Raw genomic sequence first — 18,227 nt, 5'->3', positions numbered from 1 at the left:
GAAGTTAGGTCAAGATTCCTAGTCTGTATTAGATTCTGGCTTTATTGCATTGAGCTGATTCAAATGGAGGGATTATTTGGGAAGAGCAGTGTTGTCAACATGATCCTGATTTATGTAGTGATGAAAATTATTATTAAAACTGTAGTATTTGCCAAGTACTTTATATTATTAACTTAAAAAAATGTTCACAACAGACCCCTGAGGTATTACTATTTCCATTTTACAGATCAGGAAACCTAAGCCAAAGAAGGTACAGAACTTGCTCCTTCATAGAGTGTGTGTTAGACCCATACTGGGAATCCATGTTCTGTGACCTACAGCCCAGTCTGTCTGCATCAGCATTGCCAGACTGTCTTTCAGAGGCATGAGTTCCCTAAATGGACTTTTAGAACCTTTTGTATGAGTTTAAGTCTTCTATGGGAATGTGCTATGCTACACTGGGGTAGGAACCTTTTTAAAAAAGTTGGCACATTGGGGCGCCTGGATGGCTTAGTCGGTTAAGTGTCCGACTTTCGCTTAGGTCATGATCTTGCGGTTTGTGGGTTCGAGCCCCTCGTCAGGCTCTGTGCTGACTGCCAGCTCAGAGCCTGGAGCCTGTTTCAGAGTCTGTGATTCCCTCTCTCTCTGACCCTCCCCTTCTCACGCTGTCTCTCTCTCTCTCTCCTAGAAATAAAATAAAACATTAAAAAATAAAAAGTTGGCACAAACATTTGAGCTAGATGTACATCTGAGTTAAAAGATACAGGTTAGATTCTAACGTTTAGTGATAGGAAGGTAGCCGGTAGTGTCAGTGTCCTGAACTGGGACCGTATTCATCCACTGTGGACAGAATGCAGTAATGCAGTTACAAGTCAGGAGATGATTATCAGGTTCAAAAATAGTGACAATTCTGGGGCACCTGGGTGGCTTGTTTGGTTGAGTATCTGTCTTCCCTCAGGTCATGGTCTCATGGTTCACAAGCTTTTCTGCCAGCTCAGAGCCTGGAGCCTGCTTGGGATTCTGTGTCTCCCTCTCTCTCTGCCCCTCCCCCACTCATGCTCTGTCTTTCAAAAATAAACAAACATTAAAAAAAAATAGTGACAACCCTACTGCTGATAATACACTTATAATACACTAACAGTTTAGGGATTCTTTCCTACCAACTGTTGAATGAATTTATCCACAATGGTACCAGAAGATTAAAACATTGAGCCATGTGAATTCTAGGTAAGCTAATGGGCTGTGAACATTTGCATGACTCAGTCTCTGACCATTAGTATGGGCTGTATATGTTCTACCAGCTTCCAGTGGACTAACTCATTTTTTTTCTTATTTTTTTAAATGTTTATTTTGAGAGAGAGTGAGTGAGCAGGGGAGGTACAGAGAGTGAGGGAGAGAGAGAATTCTAAGCAGTCTCCGCGCTGTCAGCACAGATCTCAGTGTGGAGCTTGAACCCGTGAACTGTGAGATCATGACCTGAGCTGAAACCGAGAGTCAGACGTTTAACTGACTGAGCCACCCAGGCATCCCTATCGTATTTTTAAAAAGCAATAAATTATTGATTGAGACCTGAAGTCTTCTTGCTATATGTTCTTCCTATTTTGGAATTACCATTTTATCTATTTGTTTTTAGTCAATTTAATAACTTTTTTTTGCCCAGGTGTTAAAGATCTTTTATCCTCACAAAAGTCATAATAATATATTCATGAAATGCTTCAAATTTCATGAGAGAAGATAGTCTCAGTCATTTTTATTCATAATTATTAATAATGAAAGCATACTTAATATTATTAAAAGCTTATCTTCAGTCTAGAAGGGAAGAAGATTAAAATCTCATGGCTTGAATGAAATGTGTAAAATTCATCCACACTCCCTTTTGGCAAGATCTGTATCAGGATCTTGCCAAGGCACAGAATTTTCCCCAGATGGTTCAAATAGAAACTTTAACAAAAGGGCTACTACAGAGGTGTGGCAGTATTAAGAATACAACAGTATGGTGAGGCATCCAGAGACTAGCAACATGGATAGCCTTGTCATCCTTCTAAGGATGACTGAAGAGACAGGTGGAGGAATTACAGTAGTCACTGCTTATCAAGAGGGAAACCGTTCCCTCTTTAGTATCCAATAGATCCTAAAACTGGATAGAACCAAGTCTTGTATAAACTATGTTTTTTCCTAAATATACATACCTATGATAAAGTTCCATCCCAAGGATGGAACCCAGTCTAAAGCTGCTAGGCAAGAGAACCAGTCTGTAAGCATGGGTCTCCAGGGGCACAGAATGGTGCAAAGAAAGGTGGAGGGTGTATTTGGATTGTTAAAATGGCGACTAACCAGAATGTCTATCTAGTAAAAGTATTTTATAATACTTTAGTAAAAGATTAAAACACATCCCAGACCAGCACTTCTCAAACTTTTTGGTTTTAGAACACCCCTACAACAAAAGTTCTTGTTTACATGGGTTATATTAATTGATATTTACTATATTTGAAATTAAAACAAAAATATAAAATATTTTCTTAACATAGAAATAATGATCCATTACATGTTAACATACATAATATTTTGAAAATTGCATTTTCCAGGATAAAGTTGAAAATAGTGGAAAGATACCCCTAAAACCAAGAGCACACTGTCTACACTGTATGTTAGTTAACTTCACAGGAAATTATATAGGAAAATAAATAAATTGATTATAAAAAGACATTTCAAGGTAGGGAGACTTATATGAACAAATATTAGTTGGTTTCAAGAAGTCATAATTAATTGTATTTTGCATAATACTGCCATGTGGTTTGGTAAGGAAATTCTACAGTGGTTTTAGATGTATAGTGAAATACTGAGGAATGAAATGCCATGACATCTAGGATTTCTTTGAAAATGCATAAGCAAACATGTGGGTGGAGATGCTTTATGTTGCATGTGGATGGTTGTTGAAGTTAGATGAAGAATTCATAGGGATTTTGTTTTGATCTCTTTTTTCAGTGTAATTTTTCTAATAAAAAATTGAAGGGCCATTGCAAGAGAAAAAATAGAAAATAAAAGAAAGTAGTGAGAAGAGTGGCATTGTTTCATATCTTTATAAGTTTATTTTCTGTCTGGTTAATAAAAGACACTGGGTTCTCATGTCTGCTTCTGCAGAGAATCTGTCGTAATATGTTGTTTGCTTGAACTGCGTGGAGAAAATCCAGCCTCAGATATGTTGGAAAAGGAAGGACCTTGCAGACTCTGAATAGATCTTAGAAACCCCCTAGAGTTGTCAGATACCATCTCCTATTAACCTTTGTTAATTTTCTTCAGAGCACACTTCTTTACTAGTCAGATGTATGTTATGAGTTGTTACTATAGGAAACGTGATTTTGAACCACCTTCTGTCTGTTTCTGAGACAACAAACCCTGCTGTTCTGGCTTGTCAGTATTTAGTTAAATGTAGTACAGTCACTGCCTTATCTGACTATGTAAACACATCCATCTGTGAGATATGGGCTGATTGAGCCATAAGGACAAGCTCTTTCCATGTCCTCTTTTCTGATAGAAAACATAATAGTAAATATTTTTGACATTCTTAATTTCATTTTTATTTACTTGTTTAATATTTTGTTTGATGATCTTCATGTAAGAAAAGACTAAAAGTCATTAGGAAAATTGCATTTTTCCCCCTCACACTGGGGAATGTTGACTGTTAAGTATTTGAATCACTCCAAAATAAAGTTCTTCAAAGGCCTGAATCTGTTGGGTTTTTTTTTCACATAATAACTATTTTTGTTATATTACCTCCTTTTATTATATTTCTCCTTTTTCCTAGTGATTAGAGTTTCTTGATGATCTTTTCCTTTGCTTAACCCAGGATTTATTCAGGTCTTTGTTGTCACTCTCATGTATAGAGTATGGTCTCTTCATAATTTAACAAATTCATAAAATAAACATAAACATATTTACCAAAGATAATAGCATTCATAAAAGTGTTGTAAATGTAAATTTGTTGCATATGTGTTTATTTATTTATCTCTTCTTATGTTTTATGTGTTTATTTATTTATCTCTTATGTTTTAGTGAAATTATATCAATGTGGAGACATTTCTACCTCTCAGCAATATTTGAGATTATCAGGATGAAGAATTCTCTCCCATGTAGTACTTGTTATTGATGACATGCAGAAACTGTCACAAAAATAAATCAGTTTTACATGGGATTAGTTTCTAATTAAGGCAAATTTACTATTTAAATGCAATAGCTTTTTTTCCTAATGAAGATTAATGAAATACTTTTCTTCTTCCCCAAAGGAACTACTGCTTTCTGGCATGCCAGAAATTGATGTGAGCGATTGGATAAGAAATACAGAATACACAAGTGGCTATGAACGAGAAGATCCAGTTATTCAGGTAAAATCTCTCTAGAGCTTAGAATGAAGTTAAGTTTTGCCATTTAATTTTATAAGCTTTTCAGCACTATTGGATGAAAACCTACATTAATTAATAAAGTAAAATTTTTCCCCTAAACTCTTCTCATGGGGATATTACATATGAAAGCTTTGTATGAAAGCATTTTTGATAAATGAGTTTCATAGAATAAAATATGCTTTGTGAATATTGCATATTTCTCGGGTATTAAGAAGTCTACAATTGCTCAGAAATGTGAGTTCAGGTTTTTTTATTGTTGTTAGTGGTTCTGGGAAGTTGTGGAAGACATTACTCCAGAGGAGAGAGTTCTTCTCTTGCAGTTTGTTACTGGCAGGTAAGAAGCATTTTTATGCTAAGGTGGAAAGAATTTTATGTGTTCCAATTTTAATTGCTTTAACAACAAAAATGCATTATTAACTTTGAATTGTCAGTTTCCACCTCTCTTTCCTTTTATTAAGGTAGTAAACAAAGATTTGTTTAGTTACTCAAGATAAAACATAAGGTAGTGCTCAATAAATGTTTATTTAATGTATACAAAATAAGTGTTCCAATCAGGACTGTCAGCATGTATATTGTATTTTATAATTTGGTAATCTTTTCATTCTGTAGGTAAGTCAATGATAGTGCCAAATTTTTAATATTTGTATGGTGCTGGACAACAGACAGAAACACACATACACACAACATATGTAATACCCACACTCAGCAATTTTAAAGTCTCAAGACACATGGACTAAAAAGTAATCCATGATACCAAACTACTTTGAAAAGTCTACTTTTGGACTGATTAAATTATCATAGATACTAGAAAACTAGATGATTTTAACCTCCTTTAATTTATATTTCTGAAAGATAATTTTAAAAATCTGATTTTACTTTTTGGTATCTTAGAATTTCATCTGTGCTCTCCTGTTAATGGAAACATTGTTCATGTGTTCCATTATAAATGTCCACGGTTCTTCTAAGAAAGTTGAAACACACATAAAATTAGAATAAGGAAAACCACTCCCTGCCAGCAATAACTACTGTAAACAGTTTGATGTATTTACTTCTATTTTTCTTGCCATTTTAAAAACATAATTGTGAGTATGTATCTATAAAATATATATGTAATTTAAAGTCACTAGTTTTTTAAAAAAGTACTCTGTAATCATTATAGAAAATGTGGAAAATAAAAAATATAGATAGAAGGAAATGAGAATCCATTAAGCAATTCCACTATTCAGAGATAATACTGTTAACATTTAGCTTTATTTTCTAAGTCTTTTGAAATGTTTTTCTTCTTAATTTTTTTTTTAGTGTTTATTTATTTTTCAGAGAGTGAGAGACAGAGTGTGAGCAGGGGAGGGGCAGAGAGAGAGGGAGACAGAATCTGAAGCAGGCTCCAGGCTCTGAGCTGTCAGCACAGAGCCTGACATGGGGCTCAAACTCAAGAACTATGAGATCGTGACCTGAGCCAAAGTTGTACACTTAACCAACTGAGCCACCTAGGCCCCCCTATTTTCTAAGTCTTTTAACTATGTAATTGGAAAAGTAGTTGGAATCACACTATATGTCTGATTTTAAATAATAAATAAATCATGAATATTCGGGGCACCTGGCTGGCTCAGTGGGGAGAGCATGTGACTCTTGTTCTTGGGGTTGTATGTTTGAGCCCTATGTTGGCTGTTGAGATTACTTAAAAATAAAAATCTTTAAAAAAAAACCATGAATATTCACAGATTATGGACTAACGATATGAAAGAAAGAAAAGACAAAGCTTCTAGGTTTTTGGGGGGACAGGGGGTTCTTAATGCTAAGAGTACCCAGAGAGTTAATAAAAAGTAATTTAATAAAACGAATTAAACAAAAAATATATATTCTATGTAGGAGGGTTAGACAATTTCAATTAAAAAAAAAAGTCACATCTAATCTCAGTGTCTGAGATTCCAGAAATTTCCCCACATACATAAATTTTTACTTTTTAAAACCAGTGATCCTCTTTTATAACTTTTGAATTTAGGAATTTTTATGTGAATTGCCTGTCTTAATTTTATGCATTATTCTATTGTTGTTTTCAAAAATTAAGTTTTAAGGGCACCTGGGAGGCTCAGGTTGGTTAAGTGTCCGACTCTTGGTTTCAGCTCAGGTCATGATCTTGCTGTTCATGAGTTCAAGCCTCACTTTGGGCTCTCTGGTGGCAGTGCAGAGCCTGCTTGGGATTCTCTCTCTCTTTCTCTCTCTCTCTTTCTCTCTCTTGCGTGTCCTTGCCCTCTCTCTCTCTCTCTCTGCTTCCCCCTTCCTTGCTCACACCATCTCTCTGTCTCTCTCAAAAATAAAACAATAAACATTAAAAAAATTTTAAAAGGATTTTTATGGTATAACATTATTTTGTTGGTCTATAAGACTGTCTTAATTGTCTTACTCTTGTGGTTTTTTTTACCCCTTAAGAATAATGAAAATCAGACTTGATAATTTCTTTGTGTATAAAATAGAAGTATTATGTCATTTTCATTGACTAATTTTACAGTGCATAAATGTCATAATATTCAACCAAGGACCATTTCATTTATTTTTCTTATACATGCTTAAGCTGTTAAGTCATATTTGTTTGTAGTTTAGAAGAGGATAAAGTTTCAGGGATTGTTTGTGAATATCAGATTATAGTGTAATTTTAGTTTAGATCTTAAAATTGGGAAATCTGATTTTTAGGATTATTTTTGAAAATTTGGTTATATGAAAAACATTAGCTCAATCATTCTGATATTGAAATACTTTCTATTAATTTGTGTTGAAAATCAGTGTCAGGTCTCAGTTTCTCATCTTGTCCTGATAAAGTGGTATACTTTAAAATTTTTTTTAAGTTTTATGTAAATTCTAGTTCATTAATATGTAGTGTAATATTGGCTTCAGGAGTAGAATTTAGTGATTCTTCAATTACATATAATACCCAGTGCTCAACAGAGCAAGTGCCCTCCTTAATGCCCTTGCCCCATTTAGCCCATCCTCCCACCCACCACCCCTCCATCAACCCTCAGTTTCTCTACAGTTAAGAATCTCTTATGGTTAGCTTCCCTCTCATTTTTTTTTTGACCCCTTACTCTATGTTAATCTGTTTCACTTTGTAAATTGCACAGATGAGTGAAATCGTATGGTATTTGTCTTTCTCTGACTTACTTGTTTCACTTAGCATAATCTAGCTCCAAAGATTTCATTCTTTTTAATGGCTATGTAATATTTATTGTGTATAAACACATCTTCTTTATCCATTCATCAGTTGATGGACATTTGGGCTCTTTCTATAATTTGGCTATTATTGATGAGGCTGCTATGAACATTGGGGTGCATGTGCCCCTTCAAATGAGTATTTTTGTATCCTTTGGGTAAATACTTACTAGTGCAGTTGCTAGGTCATAGGGTAGTTTTATTTGTTATTGTTTATTAAATTTTTTTAAATGATTATTTAATTTTCAGAGAGAGAGAAAGAGCATGAAAAAGGGAGGGGAAGAGAGAGAGAAAGGGAGACACAGAATCCAAAGGAGGCTCCAGGCTCTGAGCTGTCAGCACAGAGCCTGACACGGGGCTCTAACTCACAGACTGCGAGTTACACAGTCACTATCATGACTTGAGCCATAATAGGTCGCTTAACCGACTGAGCCAGCCAGGTGCCCAGGGTAGTTTTATTTTTAGCTTTTTAAAAAATTAATGCAACTATTTTTTTAAGTTTATTTATTTTCAGAGAGTGAGTGAATGTGAGCAGGAGGCTGGGGCAGCAAGAAAGGGAGAGAGAGAAAATCTCAAGCAAGCTCCATACTGTCAGCACAGAGCCTGATGCAGGGCTAGAACTCATGAACCATGAGATCATGACCTGAGTCGAAATCCAGAGTTGGATGCTTAACCAACTGAGCCACCCAGTTGCCCCCAATTTTTAACTTTTTTGAGGAACCTCCATACTGTTTTTCAGAGTGGCTGCACCAGTTTGCATTCCCACCAATCCTGTTTCTCTGCATCCTCACCAACATCTGTTGTTTTCTGTGTTGTTAATTTTAGCCATTCTGACAGGTGTTGTGAGATGGTATCTTAATCATATTTTTAAATTTTCTTTTAATTTATCTTTTGGGCTTGAACTCAGGACCCTGAGATTAAGACCTGAGCTGATATCAAGAATCAGATGCTTAGGGGGTCCTTGGGTGGCTCAGTCAGTGGTAGAGTGACTTCAACTCAGGTTATGATCTCACGGTTCATGAGGTCGAGCCCCTTATCAGGCTCTCTGCTGTCAGCACAGAGCCCCCTTTGGATCCTCCACCTCCTTCTCTCTCAGCCTCTCATTCTCTCCCTTTCTCAAAAATAAACATTAAAAAAAGAGATGCTTAACTGAGTCACCCAGGTACCCCTCATCGTGGTTTTGATTTGTATTTCCCTGATGATGAGGGATATTAAACATATTTTCACGTGTCTTAACATGTTTCATGTTAGCCTCTTTGAAAAAATGTCTCTTTATGTCTTCTGCCCATTTCTTAACTGGATTATGTGTTTTTTGGGTGTTGGGTTTGATAAGTTCTTTATTGATTTTGGATACTAACCTTTATCAGATATGCCATTTGCAAATATCTTCTCCCATTCTGTAGGCTGCCTTTTAGTTTTGTTGATTGTTTCTTTCACTGTGCAGAAGCTTTTTATCTTGAAGTCCCAGTAGTTCATGTTTGCTTTTGTTTCCCTTGCCTCCAGCAAAACGTCTAGAAAGAAGTTGCCAAACTGATGTCAAAGATGTTGCTACCTCTGTTCTCCTCTAGGATTTGATGGTTTCCTGTCTCACATTTAGATCTTCCATCCATTTTGAATTTATTTTTGTATATGGTTTAAAAAAGTGGTCCAGTTTCATTCTTCTGCTTGTTGCTGTCCAGTTTTCCCAGCACTGCTTATTGAAGAGACTGTATTTTTTCCATTGGATATCCTTTCCTGCTTTGTTGAAGATTGGTTTACCATAAAGTTGTTGGTTCATTTCTGGGTTTTCTATTCTATTCCATTGATCTATGTGTCTGTGTCAGTATCATACTGTCTTGATGACAGTTCTGTAATATAGTTTGAAGCCTGGAATTGTGATGGTGTCAGCTTTGCTTTACTTTTTCAAGGTTACTTTGGCTATTCGGAGTCTTTTGTGGTTTCATACAAATTTTAGGATTGTTTGTTCTAGCTCTGAAAAATCCTGGTGGTATTTCAATAGGGATTGCATTGTATTAAATTGGGAAGATTGCTATGGCTAGTATAGACATTTTAATAATATTTGTTCTTCCAATCCATGAGTATGGAATGTTCTCCCATTCTCTGTGTCTGTCTGTGAATAGTGAACGTTTGACTTCTTCCTTGCCAGTTTGGAACATACTTTTATAAATTCTATCTCTACAGGCAATTGAGAACAGCTTGGCTTTTTATCCCTTTTCATTTTTGGTTGCATTTGTTAATTTTTTAGGCAAAGGTTAATATGCAGCACTAATAGATTAGTGTTGAATTTTATTTCAGTTTACAGACACGTTGAAGTCTTCTTTAGCGATTCTTTTGCCCTAAGTGGAAATTGCTCATGCATTAGTGTTTATTAATAAGATACAGGCCAGGAATATAAAATATTAAGGAATGTTTTAGTATTCACTTGAATTTCTAAGGTAAGCTCAGGCATTTCATCAATAAACATTTAATAGCAACCAAATGACTTCCCAGGTATAAAAGAAAACTGTTTTTAGATATTTATTTATATTGAATTATTATTTTTCATTTGTCAATGTTTACATATCATTTATAATTTCAAACAAAATCCTGGTGCAAATTCTATAGTTTTTTTATAGTATATAGATAGCAGAAAATACATAATATAACTTTTAACATTGTAACCATTTTTAAGTATACAGTTCTGTGACACTAAGTACATCACATTGTTGTGCAGCTATCACCACCATCCAGCTCCCAAACTTTATCCTCTTCAGCTGAGACTGTACCAGTTACACACTAATTCTTCATATTCCTTCCCTAACACCCTAGGCAACCACTGTTCTATTTTCTGTCTCTATGAGTTTGATTACTGTAGAAACTTCATATAAATGGAACTACATTATTTGTCTTTCTGTGACTGGCTTATTTCACTCAGCATCGTGTCCTCAAGGTTCATCTACATTGGAGTGTATGTCAGAATGTTCATCCTTCTTAGGGCCAAATAGCATTCCAGTGTATGTGCATACCACATTTTGCTTACCCCTTCATCCAGGGATGATCACTTGAGTTGCTTCCCCTTTTGGCTTTTGTGAATAATGCTACTGTCAACATGGATGTGCAAATAACCTTTTTTAGTCTCTGTTTTCAATACTTTGGACTGTATATTGTAAATCTTTGTTTGTTGAGAAACAGCCATACTATTTTCCACAGCTGATGTAAATTTTACATTCCCACCAGCAGTGTACAAGGGTTCCATTTATGCATGTGCTTTTCAAGGCTTGTTTTTTTTTTAATTTTTGTGTTTTTTCTCTAAAATGGTCATCCTAATGTGTATGAAATGATATCTGATTATGGTTTTAGTTTATGTTTCCCTAATACTAGTAATGTTGATTGAGCATCTTTTCATATGCTTGTAAGCCATTTGTATATCTTCTTTGGAGAAATATCTATTTGAGTCCATCCCTATTTTTAAATTGGGTTTTGGTTGTTTTCATTGAGTTGTAGAGAAGTTCTGTTTATTTTTCTGTATATCAATTCCTTAACAGTTTTATGATTTGAAAATATATTCTCCCACTCTATGGGTACATTCTCACTGTGTTGATGGTGTCCTTTGGTGGACAAGTTTTTATTGATGAAGTCCAACTTAACCTATTTTTCTTTTCTTGCTTGTGCTTTTGATGTCATATCCAAGAAATCATTGCCAGATCCAGTGTCATGAAGCTCTTCCCCTATATTTTCTTCTAAAAAGTTTGTAGTTTTAATTCATGTTTTCATCTTTCATTCATTTTTAATTCATTTTTATGCATGGTATAAGGTGAGAATTCAGCTTCATTTTTTGGTAGTGGATATCCAGTTTTCCCAACACAATTTATTGAAAAGACTGTCCTTTCCCCATTGACTCTAGTTGAAAAGCATTTGGCCATATATGCAAGGGCTTATTTTGGGGATCACTATTCTATTTATGTCTGTCTTTATGCCAATATCACATTGTTCTGATAAGCATAGCTTTTTAGTTTAAGTTTTGAAATCAGGAACCGTGAAACCTCTGACTTTGCTCTTCTTTTTCAAGATTATTTTGGCTATTTAAGATTCAACAAGTTTTTTTTTTTTTTTTTGGCTTCTTGTTTGTTTTTAATGAACAGAACTATGCTTTGTACTAAGAATCCAATGTTAGAAAATACTTTTTTCAACATTTTTTTAAGTTTATTCATTTCGAGAGAGACCTAGAAAAAGCACAAGTGGGAGAGAGACAGAGAGAGGGGGACAGAGGATCCGAAATGGGCTCTGTGGTGACAGCAGAGAACCTGATGTGGGGCTCGAATTCATGAACCATGAGATCACGACCCAAGCCAAGGTTGGATGCTTAACCAACTGGACCACCCACATGCCCCTAGAAAACATTTTTAATACTAGTTAGACTTCTGCCTTTTAGTATGCATTTAATTACATGTACCTTAAATATTTCTGTGTCATCATTCTCATTTATCTAAAAAGCACTGCAGCATCGCATTTCAAAAACAACAAAGTGTTGGGGTGCCTAGGTGGCTCAGCAGATTAAGTATCCAACCTTGGCTTAGGTCTTGATCTCAGTTTGTTGGTTTGAGCCCCTCATTGGGCTCTGTGCTGACAGCTCAGAGCCTGGATCCTGCTAAAGATTTTGTGTCTCCTTCTTTCTCTGCCCCTCCCCCATGTGCACTTGTTGTATCTCTCTATCTTTTGCTGTTTCAAAAATAAACAAACATTAAAAAGAATTAAAAAAAAAACCAAACACCCAGCAAAGTGCTGGGTGCAAAGTGCTGGGTGCAAAGTGCAAACAGGATTAGTTTGTCTAATCATGATACATCAGAGGCTAGTTTGAAATACTAATTGTCTTTCAAATGTAAACAATAGAATTTAGGAAGTTGTAATTGCATTCTCTATAGCCATGTACTGAAGATTAAATTTTCAAATACCATTTATGCATTTTATTAGGGTTTTCCAATTTCAATCTGGTCTTGTTATGTTAGATGACATTAAAAAACAGATATATCTGATATTTTGAATCTTTGGAACAGAAATGTAAAGAATATTCTTGTTTTCCTACTGTGAAAAACAAAAACCCTTTTGATGAAGCTTTGGGGTGATGGTGGGGTAGTCCAGAGCCAATAGTAAAGAAAGAATTCTTGAAGATGTATTTGGTGTAAAAAGGTGATTTTATTAAAGCACAGGGACAGGACCCATGGGCAGGAAGAGCTATACTGGGGTCCTGATGGGTAACTCACTATATATCCTCAGGTTGGGACGGGGTCGGGGATAGAGTAAGCCTCTAAGGTATTTCGGAAGCAAGGTTTCTAGGACCTCAAGGGACTAGCTGTTGCTAGGGAAATTTCATTTATTACCATTTAATAAAAGCTCAGGCATGAGACCCTCCAGATATATATTGGGGGGGAGGGGCATAAGCTTGGAGTATGATTGCCAGCATGCATCTTGGGGCAATTAAGATAAAGGAAGTAGACTTACAGGATTCGAGGTTGGGATAATGTTAAGCTAAGATTCTATTTTGTCCTTAGCAAAATGTCATCCTCTGAGGCTCCTAGAAGAAGGTCATCCTGCTGGTTTCAAGAACTTGTCAATGTAGGCAGTAAAGAAATTTAATTTCTCATTTACCTTAGTTAAGAGTAATATTACCCCATATTACCATGGCAAGTAGTTAAGCCCCCTTCCTTTGTTCTTGGGTAGCCAGGAGTGTTTGAGGAATATCACACATATTCCACCTGATTGGGGGGGGTGTTCCAGCTGTATTTTGCCCTCAGCTTGCCCCATGGTCTCTCATCACTTTGACCTATTAGGAAGGAAAAATTTACCTTTACCACTCAAAGTTATTTTGCTTGGTTTAAGAGTTAAATTGATATACCCAGATTAATAGGGGGAAAAAAAGAAACGAAATTTAATTCACATGTTTTGGAGCTCATAGAAATATGAATCTCAGAGAAGTGACCAAAGTAGGCAGGTTTTACACCTTTTAGACCAAAGAGACTTTAAATGTTTGAGGAATTGAAGAGACAAGAGACTCTTAAATACAGAGAACAAATTGAGGGTTGATAGGGGGGCAGAGGATGGGGGAGGAGTGGGTGACAGGCATTGAGGAGGGCACTTGTTGGGATGAGCAGTGGGTGTTGTATGTAAGTGATGAAATCACAGGAATCAACCCCCAAAACCAAGAGCACACTGTATATAAAATGTGTGTTAGCTAACTTGATAATAAATTACAAAAAAAAAAAAAAAAAAAAGACAGGTTTGTGCTTCGGGTAGCAAATTGATGAAGAAGTAATGAGGTTTATTTCTACAGCCTTCTCAGCCCTGAATTCCCTATCTTTGGTCATAGGATGTTTCTTTATCTCCTGGTACAGGGAGAGTACCTCTTACATGTGAGAATTATTTCCTGCTTTCAGGGAGACAGGGGAAGGTTAGAGTGTCCTTTTGGCACTGGTTGTTTGTAAGTAACTAATTCAGATACTCAGTATGCCAAAATGGCATATTTTTGGGGTGGCCTGCCCTGAACCCCATCAGATCCTAGATATTTTTCACAAATAGGGAAATCACTTGGATTATTTGTAAGAGCCTCTCTACTGCTTGAATTAATCAAGCAAACATTCATGTATTTAGCAAATATCTAATAAATGTCTGTTAGATGCCAGTCATTTTGCTAACCCCAGGGGGCCATATAAATATGACACATTGGGGTCCTCAAATTAGTCCCAATTTAGTAGGGAGACACTGTGTACAATAATAGAGGTATGTGCTGTGGCCAATCGAAAGTATAGTATAGCTTATAGAAATGTGGGGAAGTGTCTCCTTGGAAGCTTGCTAACTGGCCACAAAGCATCTTTAATAATGGAGGGGCAGCTGGGTGGCTAAGTTGGTTAAGCGTCTGACTTCAGCTCAGGTCATGATCTCACAGTTCGTGGGTTCAAACCCCGTGTCGGGCTCTGTGCTGACAGCTAGCTCAGAGCCTGCAACCTGTTTTGGATTCTGTATCTTCCCCTCTCTCTGACCCTCCCCTGCTCATGCTCTCTCTCTCTCTCAGAAATAAATAAAACATTAAAAAAAATAATAATGAGTTGGAGTTTTGGAGAACCAGAAATGTTACCTTGTCAGTGTCCTAGAGTTGAATATATTCTTACCCTAACTTATAATTTGGAATATGTGTATCACAGAGATTTTCCTTTCATGACTACAATTTATTAAGGTATGAACTTTTAGTTCCAGGGTCCCACATGGTGGATTTGCTAATATCATGGGTGGAAGTGGATTACAAAACTTCACAATTGCAGCTGTGCCATATACTCCAAATCTCCTACCAACTTCAAGCACATGGTATGTTAAATTGGTTTATTTAAATGCATTGTGAATTGTTTTGATTAATTTTGAAGAATTAAAGGTTTAACTATTGTACTGCTGCATAGAGAAGAATACGTCAACAGTAATCTCTCTTTAGCATTGAGGAGTCACTGATAAATAAGTACCAACATAATTCCTTTTTTTGGTAGGGAAAATATTTGGGGAAACTACCTATAATTTAATTGAATGTTCAAGTATCACTGAAGTTATACTGTCATAAGTATCACTGAGTTACACCATCACTTCAAACTATATTCCCTTATTGCTTATTTATTTTAGGCTGAAAGGAACTTATTTTCTTTCACTACATTTGCATGCTAAAGGAAACTGCAATGCAGCAGTTTTTTTTTCTTTTTAAATAGTAATTCAGGGTTTTCCAATTTGAATGCAAATTTGAAAGGTTGGTTTTATGTTAATTTTGAGTAGTGTTTTCACTGCTAGACAAAAACAATCAGAAATTTCATAGATTTCCTATTTAATGGTGGTATATTTTTCTTTTAAAGCATCAACATGCTCAAGTTACCTGAATACCCAAGTAAAGAAATACTCAAGGACAGACTTCTTGTGGCACTACATTGTGGCAGCTATGGTTACACAATGGCTTAAGTCTGGAACATTCATCTGATTACTGATGCGCAATTCAGAGTGGCAGAAATAATTTAGGAAAGTGTCAACAGAAAAGGAGCCTAAATGCAGCCCACAGGCAGGGGTGATGTTTAAAATTCATAAAGGATCACGCTTTCTACCCTCCCTCCCCTGCTTCCCTTTTTTGTTTTTTCTTTGTGATACAATTAGAAAACATAAAATCACAGTAGTCTTCAATTTAAAAAATGCTAATTGAAAGTAGTAGAAACTGTCCTTTTTCATATTTCTTTACTCATATCCAAGATTGTGTCAAGGCAAAACCTTACTCTACATTCCACCTACACTATGTAACTGTCATGTTAAAAGGGTGTTTTCTCTTTATTTTCCTATATATTAAATAACATTAGGACATCCAGCCTGGTATGTTCTATTGCATGTAAAGTGCCGTTTATATTTTGGAAAACTATTGTATAGAATGGATTAATTTAGATTGTGTATAAAGCCACAAATACGTATTTTCCCATATTGAATCTATATTGCAATGATGTTTTTTAGCTTTTTAATATTTTAATATATAAAGTTTAGACTGATGTGACTAACAGCTGATGAAATGACATTTAATTTATATATTAAAGCTTATATTGTATGAATTATTTGCATTTTTCAATGGTCAGTTTTCCATATGTGTATTGTGGTCTCAACATTTTTCTTATGCCCTATTTTAATTTATATTTTAGGTAAAATTAATTACCTTCGTTTTATCTGTGAGTTCTGATAACACATTTGAAGAAGTAATCCATTGTGAAGATTACAATTTAAATTTGTAATTTTTAACTTGTTTGTTTTTCATGATTGAAATGTTGAGTTCAAGTGATGTATGCCTAATACAGAGCTAAGGGTTTTTAAAGGTGATTTTGTCAGTGTTCTTTTGAAAAGAGACACTTGAATAGTTACAGCATAGAACACACACATATTTAGAAGTGCTAACAGAGGAATCTGTAATGTTTAGGACTTTGCCTTTGGAAACTAAAATTATACTATCTAGTGGCATCAATGTTGGTGAAATGACTTAGGCAGATTTTCTTATATAAGCAGCTCTGGTCATATTTTCAGTATACATTGAAAGCTTTGCTGTATTATAAAGCTTCTTTCATATATGCCTGTTGGTTTTCTTTTGTTACTACAGGTTTATATACACACACATATGCACATATATATAAAGCATCTCAGATTAATTTTGAAAATAGGAATCCTTGAAAAATTATAATTTTAAAATTAAGACTCAGAAAAAAATAAAATAAAGACTCAGATGTTTATTTACAATAAATTAACTTTAAAATTTTGATTTTCAAAATTTATTTGTATAAGAGGTCATTGCCTTCTGAGTTTTCAAATAGATAACTGACTTTAAAATTACATTGCTTTTAATTGTAATTTTTACAAACACTTATTTCTGTTAATAATCATACAATACAGGGGCGCCTGGGTGGCGTAGTCGGTTAAGCGTCCGACTTTCGCTTGGGTCATGATCTCGCGGTTAGTGGGTTCGAGCCCCGCGTCGGGCTCTGTGCTGACTGCCAGCTCAGAGCCTGGAGCCTGTTTCAGTCTGTGACTCCCCCTCTCTCTCTGACCCTCCCCTGCTTACGCTGTCTCTCTCTCTCTCTCCTAGAAATAAATTTAAAAAAAAAAATATTTAAAAAAAAAATAATAATCATACAATACATTGGCTTTGTCAGATTGGTTCTTTTGCAAGTATTTATGTAGAAGAGCTAATATAATATTAAAAATCTCATGGTATTTTATCCCTGAATTTGAATATTTTTTGATACAGATTTAGCTATTTCAGGGTTTATTTTTTATGCTGTCTTTATTTTTAACTATTAAAATGCAGTTATATAAAATATTTTATATGGATTGAAAATAAGCAAGAGGCAGCAGGTCCTTTTAATACACTCTTTTCCCACAACTTCTCCTGTAAGTAGATGGATATGTTGAATGCAAAATAGTTTCGAAAAATGACTAGAGATTTTCAACCCCTTTGGGTAAAAGATTACTCTAATAGGAAAATAATTCAACCTTTAAGTCATGTTGTATTCCATATAACAAAGAAAACAGAAGAACACAGCACTCCAAAGGAATAAACATGTAGGGCAAAGGACCCTAATGTAGGAAACTGATTAATAAAAACATCTGGGCAAGAGCAGATTAAGTTGTTCAAATAGTTTGAGGGAATAGTGAACATGTAGTTAATAAAATCTTGTTGTTCATCTAGAACCAAAATGGAATCTAAGGAAATCCCAGCTTTAAAACAGTACACTACACACCGAATAAAACCATGTCTTTGTTGGATATGGAGGTGGAAATGAAAGCTTTAAAGCATAGGCCACAGTTTGGAGCCAAGTATGTGATTTCCACTCACAATTTTGTTTGTCTTGCCAATTCTAAAATTTTAATCAGTTATTAGCATTTTAAAAATCGGGAGGTTTCATGCAGAAGTCTAGATTTTAGGTTTTTGAGACATGAAGGGAATAACAATATTGGGCATAGATTTCTAGAAGGCATAGGAGGCTTGAATCTGCTGCTTTCATTGACTGAATAAGCTCTTCAGTTGGCCATTGTCTGACTCCAGCCCTGCGCCTCACTAATTCATGTTCCCTTCATGGCCATTGACAGCGTTGGAGTTTTCTTTCAAGAATCTGT

General features: G+C 35.3%; 1 protein-coding gene across 5 annotated transcripts in view; it reads left to right on the top strand.

Moving 5' to 3' along the window:
- HACE1 (HECT domain and ankyrin repeat containing E3 ubiquitin protein ligase 1) overlaps nt 1-16,684 on the top strand; it is a 125,987-nt gene extending 109,303 nt beyond the window's left edge. For all 5 annotated transcript variants that reach the window (XM_039255690.1, XM_039255692.1, XM_039255689.1 and 2 more), the window contains 4 exons: nt 4,263-4,361; nt 4,643-4,713; nt 14,805-14,918; nt 15,446-16,684. In XM_039255690.1, the coding sequence (XP_039111621.1) occupies nt 4,263-4,361; nt 4,643-4,713; nt 14,805-14,918; nt 15,446-15,548 (387 nt within the window). In that variant the 3' untranslated portion in view covers nt 15,549-16,684. The remainder of the gene's footprint in view (nt 1-4,262; nt 4,362-4,642; nt 4,714-14,804; nt 14,919-15,445) is intronic.
- The last annotated feature ends 1,543 nt before the right edge of the window (nt 16,685-18,227 follow it).

This window comes from Hyaena hyaena, unplaced genomic scaffold (genome assembly GCF_003009895.1).
Source record: "Hyaena hyaena isolate Hyena2069 unplaced genomic scaffold, ASM300989v1 scaffold_538, whole genome shotgun sequence".
Classification (NCBI taxonomy): Eukaryota; Metazoa; Chordata; class Mammalia; order Carnivora; family Hyaenidae; genus Hyaena; species Hyaena hyaena.
This window is presented reverse-complemented; position numbering and strand designations above follow the sequence as displayed.